Here is a 17,208-nt window from a genome sequence, read left to right as displayed (position 1 = left end):
CATCCAATTCTTGAAAGTGCATAATGAATAACGCCCATGAATTGTAGAACCCCTCCATCCTTCCCCTCAGTTCAATCTTCACCTTCTCAAGAGTCAAGAATTCCAACAGGTCCCCCCCCCCCCTGCCCCCAGGGCACAGGGTGGGGAGGTTGCTCTCCATCCCAACAGGATCCGCCTTTGGGCAATCAACGAGGCGAAGGCTGCAACATCTGCCTCCGCACCCGTTTCCAACCCCGGCTGGTCTGACACCCCAAATATGGCCTCCCGAGGGCCCGGGTCCAGTTTCACGTGCACCACTTTAGAGATTAGCCTAAAAATCTCCTCCAGCTTTGGACAGGACCCCAGCTTTGGACAGGACCAAAACATATGAACATAATTTGGGTCCTTCCACTACGTTCACGCACATCTTCTACCCTCTCAAAGAGCCGACTCATCCTCTCCATACACCACCTTCAGCTGTATCAGCCCCAACCTCGCGCACGAGGTAGGGGCATTCGCTCTCCGGAGACCCTCACACCAGAACCCCCCCTCCATATCCTCTCCCAGCTCTTCCTTCCACTTTAACTTGATCCCTTCCAGCGGTGCCTTCTCCTCTTCCAAAATAACCCTGTAAACCGCCGACATACCCCCTTGTCCAGTCCCCCTGTCGTCAGCACCTCCTTGAGGAATGTGGAGGCCGGCTCCACCAGGAAGCTCTGTATCTCCTTCTTGGCAAAGTCTCGAACCTGTATGTATCTAAATAATGTTGTGAAATTAAGCAATTTTGAAATGATTTTGTGCTTTCTGGACTATTGTTTCATCCTTATTCAGTACCTTAAGGGATGCTACATGTCTGTTGCTACCATTTAATAGCGCACTGCTGCCTCACAGTGCCAGGGACCCGGATCCAATTCCAGCCTTGGGTGACTGTGCAGTCTGCACGTTCCCTCTGTGGTTTCCTCCGGGTGCTCCGGTTCCCTCCCGCAGTCCAAAGATGTGCAGGTTAGGTGGATTGGCCACACCAAATTGCCCCTTGGTTTCAGGTTAGGTTATGGGGATAGGGGGTGGGATGGATGGGGGAGTGGGGATGGGCACGGTGCCCTTTCGCAGGGTCGTTGCAATGTAATTTAAGTATGTGATAAGACAGAAGCACAGCCAAGTTTCATTAATATTGTCACCAAATCTCTAACCCTTTACAAGGTGTAATGGGCTAGCTGGTCATCTCTGTTATTCTGTCGATTTGCTTTCTCCCTTAATAATCTTTATTAGTGTCACAAGTAGGCTTACATTAACACTGCAATTAAGTTACTGTGAAAATCCCCTAGTCGCCACATTCCGGCACCTGTTCGGGTACACGGAGGGAGAATTCAGAATGTCCAATTCACTATCAAGCACGTCTTTCGGGACTTGTGGGAGGAAACCGGAGCACCCGGAGGAAACCCTCGCAGGAACGGGGAGAACGTGCCGACTCCACACACACTGACCCAAGCCGGGAATCGAACCTGGGTCCCTGGTGCTGTTGTCTGACAAAACATGTCGCAAATCACCTGAACCCCTTTATTCCTCCATTTTATCTTAAAAAGATGGTTTAAAGCATAACCGTTTCAATGCATTGATCAATGAGTTGCTCTTTGGTTTTTTAAAATGCCTGCACAAGCATGATGGAAAAGACCAGCTGATGTACTCTGCCTGTTCCGTGGTGCTACTGAGCATGCTGTCCCTGATATGTCTATGGTGTCGCTACGTAACCCTTCCCTGTCCAGGTGATTCATTCTTGGGATGTTTGTTGACCATCTCTAATCGCCCTTGAGCAACTTCAGGCCAGCAGGTGTAGCTACACCCACAGGGTCGTTAGGCAAGGAATCTGACAGAGAAGGAACGGCGATTATAGAACTTGGAGGTGGTGCTCCATGCTTCTGTAGCCCTGGTTTAGACGGTAGAGGTGACAGGCTTGAAAGGTGCGAAGCCTTGGCAATTTGCAGTAGTGCATCTTGTAAATGGAACACATGATTCCTTCCAGTAACTTAACCAAAGCCAAGCTATGGGCTAGAAGGCAATGCTGATAGGGTTAGATAAAGAGGCTTTGGAAGAGGTTTGATTCGTGTATAAATATGGAGCTGACTTGAACTTTCTGGTTAATTCTTTATCATTTCTGACTTACTCGTTTTAATTTTTTTTTCATGGAATGGGCTGCACCGGCCAGCATTTCTTATCCATCCCCAATTGCCCTGAAAAGTTCAGTTCAAGATTCCCCACGTTGCTGTGGGTCTGGAGTCACATGTAGGCCAGACCAGACCAGGTAAGGAGGGCAGATTTCCTTCCCGAAAGGACATTAGTGAGCCAGATGAGTTTTAACAACAATCATAGTTACTGAGACTAGCTTTCAGTTCCCGATTTATTCATTGAATTTACATTGCCAGTTGCTTCAAAACAATCTATTTTAAACTCTTTCCTGGTTTATTTGAAGGGAGGGGTCAGAACTCTCACAATGCAGTCACATCAGCATTTGCCACCCACAGCAACTTTTGGGAATGATTCTAATGGTCTCTGCCCTTACTTTCTTCCCAGTTAAACTGCCCTCGGAAAATAGAAGTAACTTGTTAGCTGTGACTCCATGATCACAATCTCCCCTCCTACTGCTGAGACCAGGCTGCACTCCCAGGTTACAGCATCCTGAACAGAGCCAGAAAATCCAGGACATGAACCTCTGGCACCACCCAGTGGCCACCCTCCAAATACAACCGTTTCAGACTGTGCATCCGGTGATAATAATTTAGTCTCGAGATGATTTAGTCGTCTGAAATCTGAAAGAGGATCTAAATTAAAATTAGAGTGGCACAGTGCTTAGCACTGCTGCTTCGCGGCACGGCAGATGGAGTTTACAAAGAACAAAGAAATGTACAGCACAGGAACAGGCCCTTCGGCCCTCCAAGCCCGTGCCGACCATACTGCCCGACTAAACTACAATCTTCTACACTTCCTGGGTCCGTATCCTTCTATTCCCATCCTATTCATATATTTGTCAAGATGCCCCTTAAATGTCCCTATCGTCCCTGCCTCCACTACCTCCTCCGGTAGTGAGTTCCAGGCACCCACTACCCTCTGCGTAAAAAACTTGCCTCGTACATCTACTCTAAACTTTGCCCCTCTCACCTTAAACCTATGCCCCCTAGTAATTGACCCCTCTACCCTGGGGAAAAGCCTCTGACTATCCACTCTGTCTATGCCCCTCATAATTTTGTATACCTCTATCAGGTCGCCCCTCAACCTCCTTCGTTCCAGTGAGAACAAACCGAGTTTATTCAATCGCTCCTCATAGCTTATGCCCTCCATACCAGGCAACATTCTGGTAAATCTCTTCTGCACCCTCTCTAAAGCCTCCACATCCTTCTGGTAGTGTGGCGACCAGAATTGAACACTATACTCCAAGTGTGGCCTAACTAAGGTTCTATACAGCTGCAACATGACTTGCCAATTCTTATACTCAATGCCCCGGCCAATGAAGGCAAGCATGCCGTATGCCTTCTTGACTACCTTCTCCACCTGTGTAGCCCCTTTCAGTGATCTGTGGACCTGTTTAATCGGGACAAATGTGAGGTAATGCGTTTTGGAAGGTCTAATGCAGGTAGGGAATATACAGTGAATGGTAGACCCCTCCAGAGTATTGACAGTCAGAGAGATCTAGGTGTACAGGTCCACAGGTCACTGAAAGGGGCAACACAGGTGGAGAAGGTAGTCAAGAAGGCATACGGCATGCTTGCCTTCATTGGCCGGGGCATTGAGTATAGGAATTGGCAAGTCATGTTGCAGCTGTATAGAACTTTAGTTAGGCCACACTTGGAGTATAGTGTTCAATTCTGGTCGCCACACTACCAGAAGGATGTGGAGGCTTTAGAGAGGGTGCAGAAGAGATTTACCAGAATGTTGCCTGGTATGGAGGGCATTAGCTATGAGGAGCGGTTGAATAAACTTGGTTTGTTCTCACTGGAACGACGGAGGTTGAGGGGCGACCTGATAGAGGTCTACAAAATTATGAGGGGCATAGACAGAGTGGATAGTCAGAGGCCTTTCCCCAGGGTAGAGAGGTCAACTACTAGGGGGCATAGGTTTAAGGTGCGAGGGGCAAGGTTTAGAGTAGATGTAGGAGGCAAGTTTTTTATGCAGAGAGTAGTGGGTGCCTGGTACTCGCTGCTGGAGGAGGTGATGGAAGCCAGGACGATAGTGACATTTAAGGGGCATCTTGACAAATACATAAATAGGATGGGAATAGAGGGATACGGACCCAGGAAGTGTAGAAGATTGTAGTTTAGTCGGGCAGCATGGTCGGCATGGGCTTGGAGGGCCGAAGGGCCTATTCCTGTGCTGTACTTTTCTTTGTTCTTTGTTCTAGGGACTCTGGTTTGATTCCGGCCTTGGGTGACAGTCTATGGCGTTTGCACATTCTCTGTGGTTGCGTGGGTTACCTCCGACAGTCCAAAGGTGTGCAGATTAGGTGGATTGGATTGGTAAATTGTCACTCCATGTCCAAAGATTAGATGGGATTACAGGGATAGGGTGGGAAAGTGGGCCTGTGCTCTTTCGGAGGGTCGGGCAATGGGGCAAATGGCCGCATCCTGCACTGGAAGGATTCTATGATTCACTATTGCTGTGTAGTAATTAGAGGAGGAGCCCTTCACCCCCACCTGCTCTGAAAAATTAATTTTTGGAATGTAATGTAGTTCATCCAACCCTGAAATGTCAGAATTCCAACCCAACCATACAGGATCCAGTAGCTGCCATTAGGAATTTAACTCCTGCATGTTTACATGGACTAGTTTACTTGTGGGGCAGGCATTGTCAAAGTCGGGTGCGCAACCCACGGGTGGGTCGCAGGTGGGTGTCGGGTCACGGAGCCGTCCATCGCGGTGCTCCCAATCACGCAAATCCGCGCGCAACAGCCGCAGCAGTCGGCTTTTAATAATGTTGGCTGTGAGCGGCCTTCAAAATGGCCACGAACATATAAAATGCTGCCCCACTGCGCACCGGTGAGTGGGCAAGCAGGCGCAGTGCGGCCACATTTTTAAAAATCTGGTCGCCGGCATTGTTAAACGCTGGCTGCCAAAAGTTCGGGGAGAATGATGTGATTGGTTGCTGTCTGAACTTTGATGCTGATGAAGTGGAAGTCTCTTACTCCAAGAATGGTGAGTGATCCAACAATGGTTTCACCGCAGCTGAAACTTCAACCAAGGCATGTCAACTTTCTTAATCTTGATTTTCAAACATTCCAGAACAAAGTGCCTGCAGGTCGTATTTGGAAGCTTTATCCATTAATTGATTTTTAAGTGTTTTATTTTTTTACATTTTTAATTGTACTGTTCAGGTGAAATGTGAACCTCCAATTTCTAAAGGATGAAAACATTCAGTTTCTGCATATTTTTCCTGTTAACCTTTTCTCAAATAACACCACCGCCCCCCCCCCCCCCCCCCCGAACTTGTAAAAAAAAAAAGCCGGCTGCTGTGGCCCATGAATTTGCACAATCAGAGACGCAGATTTTTTTTTCTTAAATTTTAGAGTGCCCAATTCACATTTTCCAATTCAGGGGGGCAATTGCTCCATTTTGTCAGCCGCACACAAGGTAAGAGAAAATGGTGGTTCGCGAAGATCGGCCGGGTTGGAGAAAATGGGTCGCTGGGAAAAAAAAAAGTTTGAAAAACACTAATGTAGGGCAATGGAATAGAGTCATTGGATTTAAATAGACAACATGGGCTAAATAGTCGGTTTGATTCAGTGCTGGTAAAACTGCAGTTTTCAACTTTTGCAGAATGCCCGAAAGATTGCACAAGGCCAGACTCCAGCTCCTGGTGACCTGGAGGTAATGGACTGAATCCCATCGGCAGGTTCCACATTTGAATTGGAGCTTATTCACAGTGCAGTTAAGTTTATTTTTAATTTCTTGCAAGTACATTAATGACTCTAATCATACTTTAACACAGCAAAACTCATTGGTCACAGATTTTTCAGGTGGCAAACTTACATTTATATCTCAAAACACCTTGCAGCCAACGGAAGTACTTTTGAAGGCATTGCTGTCATGCTGGAAATTCGGCAGTCCATTTGTGCACAGCAAGCTCCCACAAAGAGCAATGCGTTAATGACTCAATCTGAATCCTAGATCTTGGCGTTCCTGCGTTTCCCCCCCCCCCCCCACCACACTGACCGCTGTGCCTGCAGCATTGCCTCCCACTTCTCTCCCATTCCTCCTGCAAGATGTGACCTTTATGATTAGTGGTTTGCTAGCCTGTCATAATGTCTCCTTACGGAGGAGGGGGGGCATGGTGGTTAGCACTGCTGCCTCAGTGCCAGGGACCTGGGTTCGATTCCAGCCTTGGGTGACTAGGTTTAGAGTTTGTACGTTCTCTGTGTCTGCGTGGGTTTCCTCCCAGTCCAAAGATGTGCAGATTAGGTGGATTGGCCAGGCAAAATTGTCCCTTAGTGTCTGAAAAGGTTAGGTGGGTTATGGGATAGGGTGTCAGTGTGGTCCTAGGTAAAGTGTTCTTCCAGTGGCTTGGTGGAGACTCGATGGGCTGAATGGCCTCCTGCACCGTAGGAATTCTACCATTGTGTCAAAATGTGATAACACTCCTGTGACACATTTTGGAACATTTTACTACATTTAAGGGTCATGCTGTAAGGCATTGTTGGTGCGGATCCTTTATCCGTACATCCAGAAACAAAACTCATCCAAAAACTAAACCTTTTTTGAGCAGACCACAACGCAAGCCAAAACGAACCTCACCAACCTTTTGAACAAGAAATCTGTGACCCAAGCGGATAAAATAAAAGACAAACTTGTACAACAAAAAAAGGTGATGAGGTAGGTGAAACTGGAAGAACTATTCAAGAATACCTCCCAGCAGAGCACATCAGGAGTCTTAACCCAAAAATATCTGAATACCAAAATGCAATTAGCCTCAAGAGTTAAGGAGCCCTGGCCACTGTCAAATACAAACGTGTTGCTGCGGGCAATTTGTCATTGGGTTTCCCATCAAACTCACTTCAAAACTAGAAGGAGCTTGGGAGTGACTCAGGGAGACGTTTCCTCTCGGCTGCTCCTGTGACAGGGTGGCTGTGATCAGGGCACTCTCATGGTGGGTGTCCCCCTGCCTCCCAGTGGCCCGCAAGATCGCCATCACCACTGAAATCGCTTCTTCAGTCCTTGCCCAAGGTCACCACGGTTATCCGGCTGATCGGGAATCATCTCGGCACTTCGCTCCGCGCTGAAGGACAGGGAGAGACGCTTCCTCCGGACCAGGTTTATCCCCTCCTGAGTGATATTCCGGCAGAAGTCCACATGGAAGGTGGCTAAGCTGCTTCCATAAATGGTCACTGCCTCCAGGGTTTTATCCGTCACTCTCGCACAGTTTTCCAGCTTCAGTGTTTTCAGGTGACTGCATCTCTGTAGGATTTGTACAATGAAGTCGTCGGTGAGGTGCCCACATCCTGAAAGTATCACTGAAAGCAAGTTCGGACACCTGGGAAAAGATTAGAGAATGAGTTAACTATGGACGGATCAATACAATTCATAATTACAGAACCCAACTGACCATATTAGCAATTGAAAGCTGAGTAACACTGGGGCATTGTTCCTCAACTCCTGGGATATAATGAACGAGTCTGATGCTAGCTCTAGATAATAGACACACAAAGACAATAACGGTGAACTCCCATCTTCCCCACCTGGCTGTGAATGTTACATTTTAAATCTTTCCAGTTCCGCGAGAGATAGAACATAACAGTGCAGTACAGGCCCTTCGGCCCTCGATGTTGCGACGACCTGTGAAAGCACTCTAAAGCCCATCTACACTATTCCCTTATCGTCCATATGTCTATCCAATGACCATTTGAATGCCCTTAGTGTTGGCGAGTCCACTACTGTTGCAGGCAGGGCATTCCACACCCTTACTACTCTCTGAGTAAAGAACCTACCTCTGACGTCTGTCCTATATCTATCTCCCCTCAATTTAAAGCTATATCCCCTCGTGCTAGACATCACCATCCGAGGAAAAAGGCTCTCACTGTCCACCCTATCCAATCCTCTGATCATGTATGCCTCAATTAAGTCACCTCTTAACCTTCTCTCTAACGAAAACAGCCTCAAGTCCCTCAGCCTTTCCTCATAAGATCTTCCCTCCATACCAGGCAACATTCTGGTAAATCTCCTCTGCACCCTTTCCAATGCTTCCACATCCTTCCTATAATGCGGCGACCAGAATTGCACGCAATACTCCAAATGACTACTATCATTGATTGTTGTGGATTTTCAGTGAGTAACTAGCCTCATCGGTTTGGAAGGATGTGGGCTTTAGTGCCACTCAGAGTTAATCGGGGACACTTGTAGAGAGGCAGAGAGATTTAGCGAGAGAATACCAGAGATTACTGCCCAGGCAGCTGAAGGTATGGCAGCCAATCACACGGGTGAAGTGTAGCCCAAATTAAAGCAAGAAAAGATCGTGGAGAATTTCAAAAATGTATCCTTTCACAGGGCATCGCTGGCTGGGGCAGCATTTGTTGCCCTCGAGGTGGTGGTGAGTTGTCTTCTTGACCCAACGCGGCAGTCCATGGGGTGCAGGTACACCCAAGGTGCTGTTAGGGAGGGAGTTCCAGGATTTTGCCCCAGCGACGGTGACGGAACGGCCAATATATTTCCAAATCAGGATGGTGGGTGGTCCGAAGGGGAACTTAAAGGCAGTGTTTTTGTTCATCTGCAGGGCTGGAGGAAGGTACAGAAAGGAATAGTGCACCCTATAGGATCTCCGCGCTCGAGCCATTTCAGAGCTGTGTCAAGAGCGGACACCTTTTGCACAGTCACAGAAAGGTGAAGCATCAAACAATATGTTCATTGACTTGGAAAGGGAAGGAGGTTAGAGATGAGAAGGTCGTTTCGCTCGGTCAGAATAGTCGAGGGTGGGCTTTTAGAGGACAGCAGCTTGGAAAGGGTGGGAGCATACTTCCGGGTGCGGCTATGCAGAGCTAGGACGCATGTTCGGTAGCTCCCACTTGGAACGGACTTTTGGGCTCTTTACAGGGGCCCCACGGCATTTGTTTGACATTTCCCGGTGTGGGAAGAAGACTGCAACATTCCCCCGACAGTGTCCCCCAGGAATGGTATGTCTCTTGGTTACCAGACCCGGCAGAAACAGTAAAAGATTTGGCTGTAACTGCAGGATAAACAGAGCCTCTTCCAGCATGCAGGCGGGAGGGAAGGGCAAGCTTAAAGCTGCAAGCTGACTTGAGGGCCTTTATTAAAGGTGAATTCTAGCAGCAGAGGGAACTGTGAAAAGATCTACCAAGGCCACTGAAGAAGTGGGGACGAGGCTTCCGGTGGCGGCCATGGAGGAGTAGGTCGCGCATTCGGCAGCTCCCGTCTGGGACGGACTCTCTGACCTTTTTCAGGAGTTTCCACAGACTTTTTGGGGCAGATTGGTGAAGCGAACACTGCCAAAAGGATTCCATCTTGAGACCTCCGGTTGCGGCTATGCGGAGCTAAGTCGCACATTTGGCGGCTCCTGCAAAAATGGACTTTTGGGCTCTTTTTCGACGTTTCCCGGTGTGGAAAGGAGTTAATTATAGCTCCCCGTCAGTATATGGCTTTAACTAGTGGGGCGACAAAAAAGGTGGTGGTGGACCAGAAGAAGGGAGGGAAGAAGGACAAAATGGCGGCAGGCGGAGACCAGGCAGCGTGGAGGCAGTGGGCGGAGGAGCAACAGGAGGGTATCCAGCGCTGCCTCAGAGAGATTAAAACGGACCTGCTAGAGCCGATGAAGGCTTCTATTGATAAGCTGCTGGAGACACAGATGGCCCAGGGGGTGGCGATCCGAGAGGCTCGACAAAAGATCTCTGACAATGAGGACGAGATCTTAGGCCTGGCGGTGAAGGTGGAGGCGCACGAGGCGCTCCACAAGAAATGGCAGGAGCGGTTTGAGGAGATGGAGAATCGGTCAAGGCGGAAGAATCTGCGGATTCTGGGCCTCCCGGAGGGGCTGGACATGGGGGCCTAGGTGGTCACCATGTTGAACTCGCTGATGGGAGCGGGGTCCTTCCAGGGGCCCCTGGAGCTGGAAGGGGCCCATAGAGTGCTGGCGAGAAGGCCCAAGGCTATTGAGCCTCCGCGGGCGGTGCTGGCGAGGGTCCATCGGTTCGTCGATCGGGAGTGTGTGCTCAGAAAGTTTGGCATGTTGCAGCCGGCGCGACTGTGGGTCACCTACAAGGACCGGCACCATTATTTTGAGTCTCCGGAGGAGGCGTGGGCCTTTGTTCAGGCCGAGAAGCTGGACACAGACTGAGGGTCAGGATGGGCGATTGGGGACTGCGGTGGATATGTTATGCCTATTTTTGGTTCGGCGGGGAGGTGGCCTTTGCATTGTTTTGGGTTTCTTTTTCTCTGTGTTTTTCTCTTTCGGGTTGGGGAGGGTGGATGGGGCGGGTTGGGGAGGGTGGATGGGGCGGGTTGGGCACTGTTTTGGTTGGTGGCAGGGCCTGGTAGGTGGAGAGCGCGGGCTTTTTTCCCGCGCCGAAGACTGGGGGTGTGGGGCCGGGGCGGGGAAGCGAGGATTGTTTCCCGCGCTGAGGGGGTAGGGGGAGAGTCTGTGGATGGGGAGCGGGAGAGGAGGGTGTGCCACACAATGGGAGGAGTTGAAGGGGAGGCGGGAGTGGCCAGTGTCAGCGGGAGTCAGCGGACTTGCGGAAGTGCAATGGGGGGAGTAAACCAGCTAGGATGTGTCCTAGCCGGGGGGGGAATAGAGTTGCTGCTGCTAAGGTCAAGGAGGAGCTGGAGCGGGGGGGGTGGTCGAGACGGGGGTATGCCGCTGTGGGGAACGGGCCGGGTGTGGGGTGCGGGTGCATGGCTGGCCGAGGAGGGGTCATGGCTAGTCGCCGGGGGAGGGGGGGCGGGTAGCCCCCTGATCCGGCTGATAACCTGGAATGTAAGGGGACTGAATGGGCCGGTTAAGTGGGCCCGGGTGTTCGCGCACCTGAAGGGGCTCAACGCGGATGTGGTTATGCTCCAGGAGACACACCTGAAGGTGGCAGACCAGGTAAGACTGAGGAAAGGGTGGGTAGGTCAGGTGTTTCATTCGGGGCTAGATGCCAAAAATCGAGGGGTGCCGATCTTGGTGGGAAAGAAGGTGTCATTCGAGGCGTCGAGCATTGTGGCAGCTCATGGCGGTAGGTACATAATGGTAAGTGGTAAGTTGCAGGGAGAGAGGGAGGTACTGGTCAATGTGTATGCTCCGAACTGGGACGATGTGGGTTTTATGCGTCGTATGTTGGGTCGGATCCCAGACTTGGAAGTGGGGGGCCTGACAATGGGGGGGGGGGGGACTTTAACACGGCGTTGGATCCGGCACTGGATCGCTCCAGGTCTAGGACGGGTAGGAAGCCGGCGGCAGCTAGTGTTGAGGGGATTTATGGACCAAATGGGAGGGGTGGACCCTTGGAGATTTGCAAGGCCCGGGGCTAGGGAATTTTCATTCTTCTCACATGTCCATAAGGCTTATTCTCGAATCGACTTTTTCATTTAGGGCGTTGATAGCGAGAGTAGAGGATACCGAGTATTCGGCAATAGCCATTTTGGACCACGCCTCGCATTGGGTGGACTTGGAGATGGGGGAGGAGAGGGACCAGCGCCCGCTGTGGCGCTTGGAGGTGGGGCTGTTGGCGGACGAGGAGGTGAGCGAGTGGGTCCGATGAAGTATAGAGAGGTACTTGGAGACCAACCACAACGGGGAGGTCCGAGTGGGGATGGTATGGGAGGCACTGAAGGCGTTGGTGAGGAGAGAGTTGACCTCCATTAGGGCCCACAAGGAGCGGGGGGGGAGAGGCTGGTGGGGGAGATGGTGAGGGTAGACAGGAGGTATGCGGAAGAGCCTGAGGAAGGATTGTTGAGGAAGAGGCGCTGCCTCCAGGCCGAATTCGACCTGGTGACCACCAGGAAGGCGGAGGTACAGTGGAGGCAGGCCCAGGGGGCGGTCTACAAGTATGGGGAAAAGGTAAGCCGGATGCTGGCGCATCAGCTTCGGAAGCGGGACGCAGCTAGGGAGATCGGGGGAGTTAAGGACAGGGGAAGGAGCGTGGTGCGGAGTGGGGTTGGCATCAATGGGGTCTTCGGGGACTTCTACGAGGAATTGTACCGATCCGAGCCCCCACGGGAGAAGGGAGGGATGGGCCGTTTCCTGGACCAATTAAGGTTTCCAAAGGTGGAAGAGGGACTGGTGGCGGGACTGGGGGCCCTGATTGGGCTGGAGGAGCTGATCAAAGGGATAGGAAGCATGCAGGCGGGGAAGGCACCGGGGCCGGACGGTTTCCCGGTCGAGTTCTATAAAAAATATATGGACCTGTTGGGCCCATTGTTAGTTAGGACCTTTAATGAGGCAAGGGAGGGGGGGCTTTACCCCCGACGATGTCCCGGGCACTGATCTCCTTGATCCTGAAGCGGGACAAGGATCCCCTGCAATGTGGGTCTTACAGACCGATTTCCTTGCTAAATGTAGCTGCCAAGGTGCTGATGAAGGTCTTAGCCACGAGGATTGAGGATTGTGTGCCGCAGATCATCCATGAAGACCAGACGGGGTTTGTGAAGGGGAGATAGTTGAACGCGAATGTGCAGAGGCTTTTGAACGTTATCATGATGCCGGCGAGGGGGAGGCGGAGATAGTGGTGGCGATGGACGCTGAGAAAGCCTTCGATAGGGTAGAGTGGGGGTACCTGTGGGAGGTGCTGAAGAGGTTCGGGTTTGGGGAGGGGTTTGTTAGGCTGTTGTACGAGGTCCCAATGGAGAGTGTGGCCACAAATAGGAGGAGGTCCGAGTACTTTCGGTTGCACCGAGGGACGAGACTGGGGTGTCCCCCTGTCCCCACTGCTCTTCGCACTGGCGATTGAACCCCTGGCTATGGCACTGAGAGAGTCGAGGAACTGGAGGGGGTTGGTGCGGGGTGGGGAGGAGCATAGGGTGTTGCTTTATGCGGACGACCTGCTGCTTTATGTGGCGGACCCGGTGAGAGGAATGCCAGAGGTAATGAGGATCCTCAGGGAATTCGGGGACTTTTCGGGATACAAGCTCAATATGGGGAAGAGCGAGCTGTTCGTAGTTCAGCTAGGGGACCAGGAGAGGGGGATTGGCGAGCTCCCACTAAAAAGGGCGGAGAGGAGCTTCAGATATTTCGGGTCCAGGTGGCCAGGATCTGGGGGGCCCTGCATAGGCTTAACTTTACAAGGCTGGTGGAGCAAATGGAGGAGGAGTTCAAGAGGTGGGACGCGTTGCCGCTGTCCTTGGTGGGTAGGGTGCAGTCAATCAAAATGACGGTGCTCCCAAGGTTTTTGTTCCTGTTCCAGTGCCTCCGTGTTTATCCCAAAGGCTTTTTTCAGGCGGGTTAACAGGAGTATAATGGGGTTTGTGTGGGCGCGAGGGACTCCGAGGGTGAGAAGGGTGTTCCTGGAGCAGAGTAGAGATATGGGGGGGGGGGCTGGCGCTGCCCAACCTCTGTGGGTACTACTGGGCCACCAATGCGACAATGGTGCGCAAGTGGGTGATGGTGGGGGAGGGGGCTGCACGGAAGAGGCTGGAGATGGCATCCTGTGTGGGTACGAGTCTGGGGGCGCTGGCAACGCCGTCGCTGCCGCTCCCTCAAAGGAGGTATACCACGAGCCCGGTGGTGGTGGCGGCCCTCAAAATCTGGGGGCAGTGGAGGCGGCATTTTGGGGGGTGGGGGTGGGGGGGGGGGGGGGCCTCGTCATGGGCCCCATTACAGGGGGACCACCGGTTCGCCCCAGGAAGAACAGGTGGAGGGTTTTCGGGGTGGCACAGGGCAGGGATATGAAAGTTGGGGGACCTGTTTGTGGACAGGAAGTTCGCGAGCTTGGGTGAGTTGGAGGAGAAGTATGGGCTCCCCCTGGGGAACACCTTCAGGTACTTACAGGTAAGGGCATTTGCCAGACGGCAGGTGGTGGAATTCCCGCGGTTACTGCCACACACAGTACAGGACAGGGTGCTCTCGGGGGGGTGGGTGGGATTGGGGAAGATCTCGGCAACTTACCAGGTGATGCAGGAGGAGGAGGAGGCCTTGGTGGTGGAGTTGAAAGGTAAGTGGGAGGAGGAGTTGGGAGAGGAGATCAAACAGGGGACGTGAGCAGATGCCCTCGGGAGGGTGAATTCTTCCTCTTTGTGCGCGAGGCTCAGCCTCATACAGTTTAAGGTGCTGCACAGGGCACACATGACCGGGACAAGGATGAGCCAGTTCTTTGGGGGTGAGGACAGGTGTGTTAGGTGCTCAGGGAGCCCAGCAAATCACACCCATCTGTTTTGGGCATGCCCAGCGCTGGAGTAATTTTGTAAGGGCGTAGCGAGGACGGTAGAATCCAGGGTCAGACCGGGCTGGGGGCTCGCAATATTTGGGGTGGCAGAGGAGCCGGGAGTGCAGGAGGCGAAAGAGGCCGGAATTCTGGCCTTTGCATCCCTGGTAGCCCGGCGAAGGATTCTCCTTCAGTGGAAAGATGCGAGGCCCCCAAGCGTGGAATCCTGGATCAGCGATATGGCAGGGTTCATTAAATTGGAGAGGGCGAAATTCGCCTTGAGAGGGTCGGTACAAGGGTTCTTTAGGCGGTGGCAACCGTTCCTAGACTTCCTGGCAGAACGGTAGACATTGGTCAAGGTGGATGGTCAGCAATGCAGTGGATGAAAAGAACGGAAGGTGAGAGGACACAAGGGAGGAATAGGAGGACAACCCAAGAAAGAGCGAGGGAGGAGGAGGGGAAAGACGTTGGGGAAGCTCGGCAGAGTGGGATAGGGGTAAGGCGGGAAGCAGCAGGGCAGCTGAATGGATGGTCTTGATCACAGCAACACAGGAATCCATGAGCTTCTCAAACTTGTTGGAAGTGCGAGGAGAGGGGGGGGTGGCGAAGAGGGGGGTTGAAGAAGACAAAGTGTTGTGGAGAACAGAAGCCAGGGGTTGACGGCCACTCCACGATGATCCTGGAGCCATGAGCAGTTTTTGGGAGGAGGGCTGTGCATTATGAATTGATGTGATGAATGGTTAAATGTCTTCAATGGAATAGACACCATTACACATCCCTACACAACCTCCATCGACAGATCACATTTTTCAAAATACAGAAGAAATATTTTACACCATTTGCCCAATAATGTACCAGGTAAAGACGATTAGTCCAATCGTAGAAAGTTACAATATCAAACGGTGCCCGGGATTAGGCCTGTCTGATGCAGAATTAACGGACTGGAGCTGCCTCCATCCCCAGGTCACTGTCCGTGTGGAGTTTGCACATTCTCCCCGTGTCTAAGTGGGTCTCACCCCATAACCCAAAGATGTGCAGGCTAGGTGGATTGGCCACATTAAATTGCCCCTTGGAAAAAAGTAATTGGGTACTCTAAATTTGTTGTTAAAAATTGAACATGGAAGGTTTTTAGGAGAAACTTGGACTGCGAGATGTGGAGGGGCAGAGGACCTGACCGTAGGCAGCTCATTGCTATCAGCTCTGAGGAACAGTTGTACTGGACTCGAAACATTCACAGTTTCTCTCTCCACACACGCTGCCGGACCTGCTGAGCTTTTCCAACCATTCGGTTTTTATTTCCGATTTCCAGTATCTGCAGTGTTTTTGCTTTCATTATACGGCCACAACTGTTTTCACAGAATCTCAACAGTGCAGAAGACCATTCGGCTCATTAGCTCTCCAACACAGCACCCCACCTAGGCCCCTGCCCCATCCCCGCAAGCCTCTAACCTTTGGACACCAAGGGCAATTTATCATGGCCAATCCACCTAACCTGCACATCTTTGGACTGTCGGAGGAAACCCACGCACACGCGGGGAGGACGTGCAGTCACCCAAGGCTAGAATTGAACCTGGGTCCCTGATGCTGTGAGGCAGCAGTGCTAACCACTGTGCCACCCTTTTGCACAAAGGATATCAATAAGCTAATCGACATTAAAATGGTCTGCTCAGAGAAACTTGAAAATAAACCATTTACACTTCCACCAACCTGTTACTTATTTCAATTAAGAAGTTGTTGACAAGATTTTGATGTCGGCTACAAATGTCCCTCTGGAAGCTGCTTTTCAGCCAGTCCTCAATGTTGCAGACTTTGACCCTGCTGGAGTGCCAGCAGATGGACAGTGAGCGTAACGCGGGGCTCAGCAGGAAGTTATCCTTCTTGAGTTCTGACGGCGAAGAGAAACACAGCAGAGACCATAGAGCTGGGTCACGAAAGGCCTCACAGAGCACTTGGCAAGTTCGCGACAGGCTCCTTCTGTCCTCTTTGTCCAGGAATGAGAAAATATGAAGCAGGCATTCTCGGTTTAACTCGGTTATCTGCATCTGAAGGAGGTTGTCGAATCCAGACTGGAACGAGTGAACGAATTATAAATGTCTGTGCCCGGAGAACTCTGCATCATTCCAGACTCAGCACAAACCTGGACATATATGGATTAGGAATGTAATCTGTTCTGAGGGTGACAACTGGTGTTTAAATATAGAAACTTGCACGTCCCACAGAGTTCAACATCACTCGGGAAGATTAAGAATGGGCAAGTGGAGGGGTGACCTGGAGGGGTAAATGTTTCCCTACAATATACATGAAATACTTAACCCAAATTCTTAACAACTTCATACATGTTTAATGCAGTCGTTTATGGCAGATTAAACTCCCATCAGGATTTTACTTTGTTAGTTCACTACTTTAGTTAAATAGTGTTATTTATCAGCTATTGTGTTATTTTTTATGTTGATTTGTAAAGTGGAAAAATTGTGTTTGAAAACTTTAATAAAATATATATATTTTTTAAAACTCCCATCAGGATTTAACTGGCTATCGTCAAGCACACACTTCTTACCCACACACCCACAAATTACAATTTCTTTGTGACTGGATTTGTAATCATTGCTAATGCTAAAGACACCAGAGGAGAGGATTCAATCGCAAACTTTGCCTGTCAGGCCGCCCCGCCACTCAAACACAGATCTGCAAAACAAGAGGTTGGCAATACATGGGCACAGGGTCAGTGCTAATAACGGGGACACGGCATGGGCACAGGATCAGTGCTATTAACGGGGACACTACATGGGCACAGGGTCAGTGCTAATAACGGGGACACGACATGGGCACAGAATCAGTGCTAATAACGGGGACACGACATGGGCACAGGGTCAGTGCTAATAACGGGGACACGACATGGGCAC

At 51.1% G+C, this 17,208-nt stretch overlaps 1 protein-coding gene across 1 annotated transcript; it reads right to left on the bottom strand.

The window, feature by feature from the left end:
• Positions 1-5,887: 5,887 nt before the first annotated feature.
• Positions 5,888-16,446, bottom strand: fbxl22 (F-box and leucine-rich repeat protein 22). The gene is made up of 2 exons (XM_072492955.1): positions 16,013-16,446; positions 5,888-7,491 (listed from the first exon to the last, which is right to left on the bottom strand). The coding sequence occupies exons 1-2, from the start codon at positions 16,345-16,347 to the stop codon at positions 7,149-7,151; spliced, it is 678 nt and encodes a 225-aa protein (XP_072349056.1). The 5' UTR covers positions 16,348-16,446; the 3' UTR covers positions 5,888-7,148.
• Positions 16,447-17,208: the final 762 nt, after the last annotated feature.

The sequence above is a fragment of the Scyliorhinus torazame genome, chromosome 30 (genome assembly GCF_047496885.1).
Source record: "Scyliorhinus torazame isolate Kashiwa2021f chromosome 30, sScyTor2.1, whole genome shotgun sequence".
Lineage (NCBI taxonomy): Eukaryota > Metazoa > Chordata > Chondrichthyes > Carcharhiniformes > Scyliorhinidae > Scyliorhinus > Scyliorhinus torazame.
This window is presented reverse-complemented; position numbering and strand designations above follow the sequence as displayed.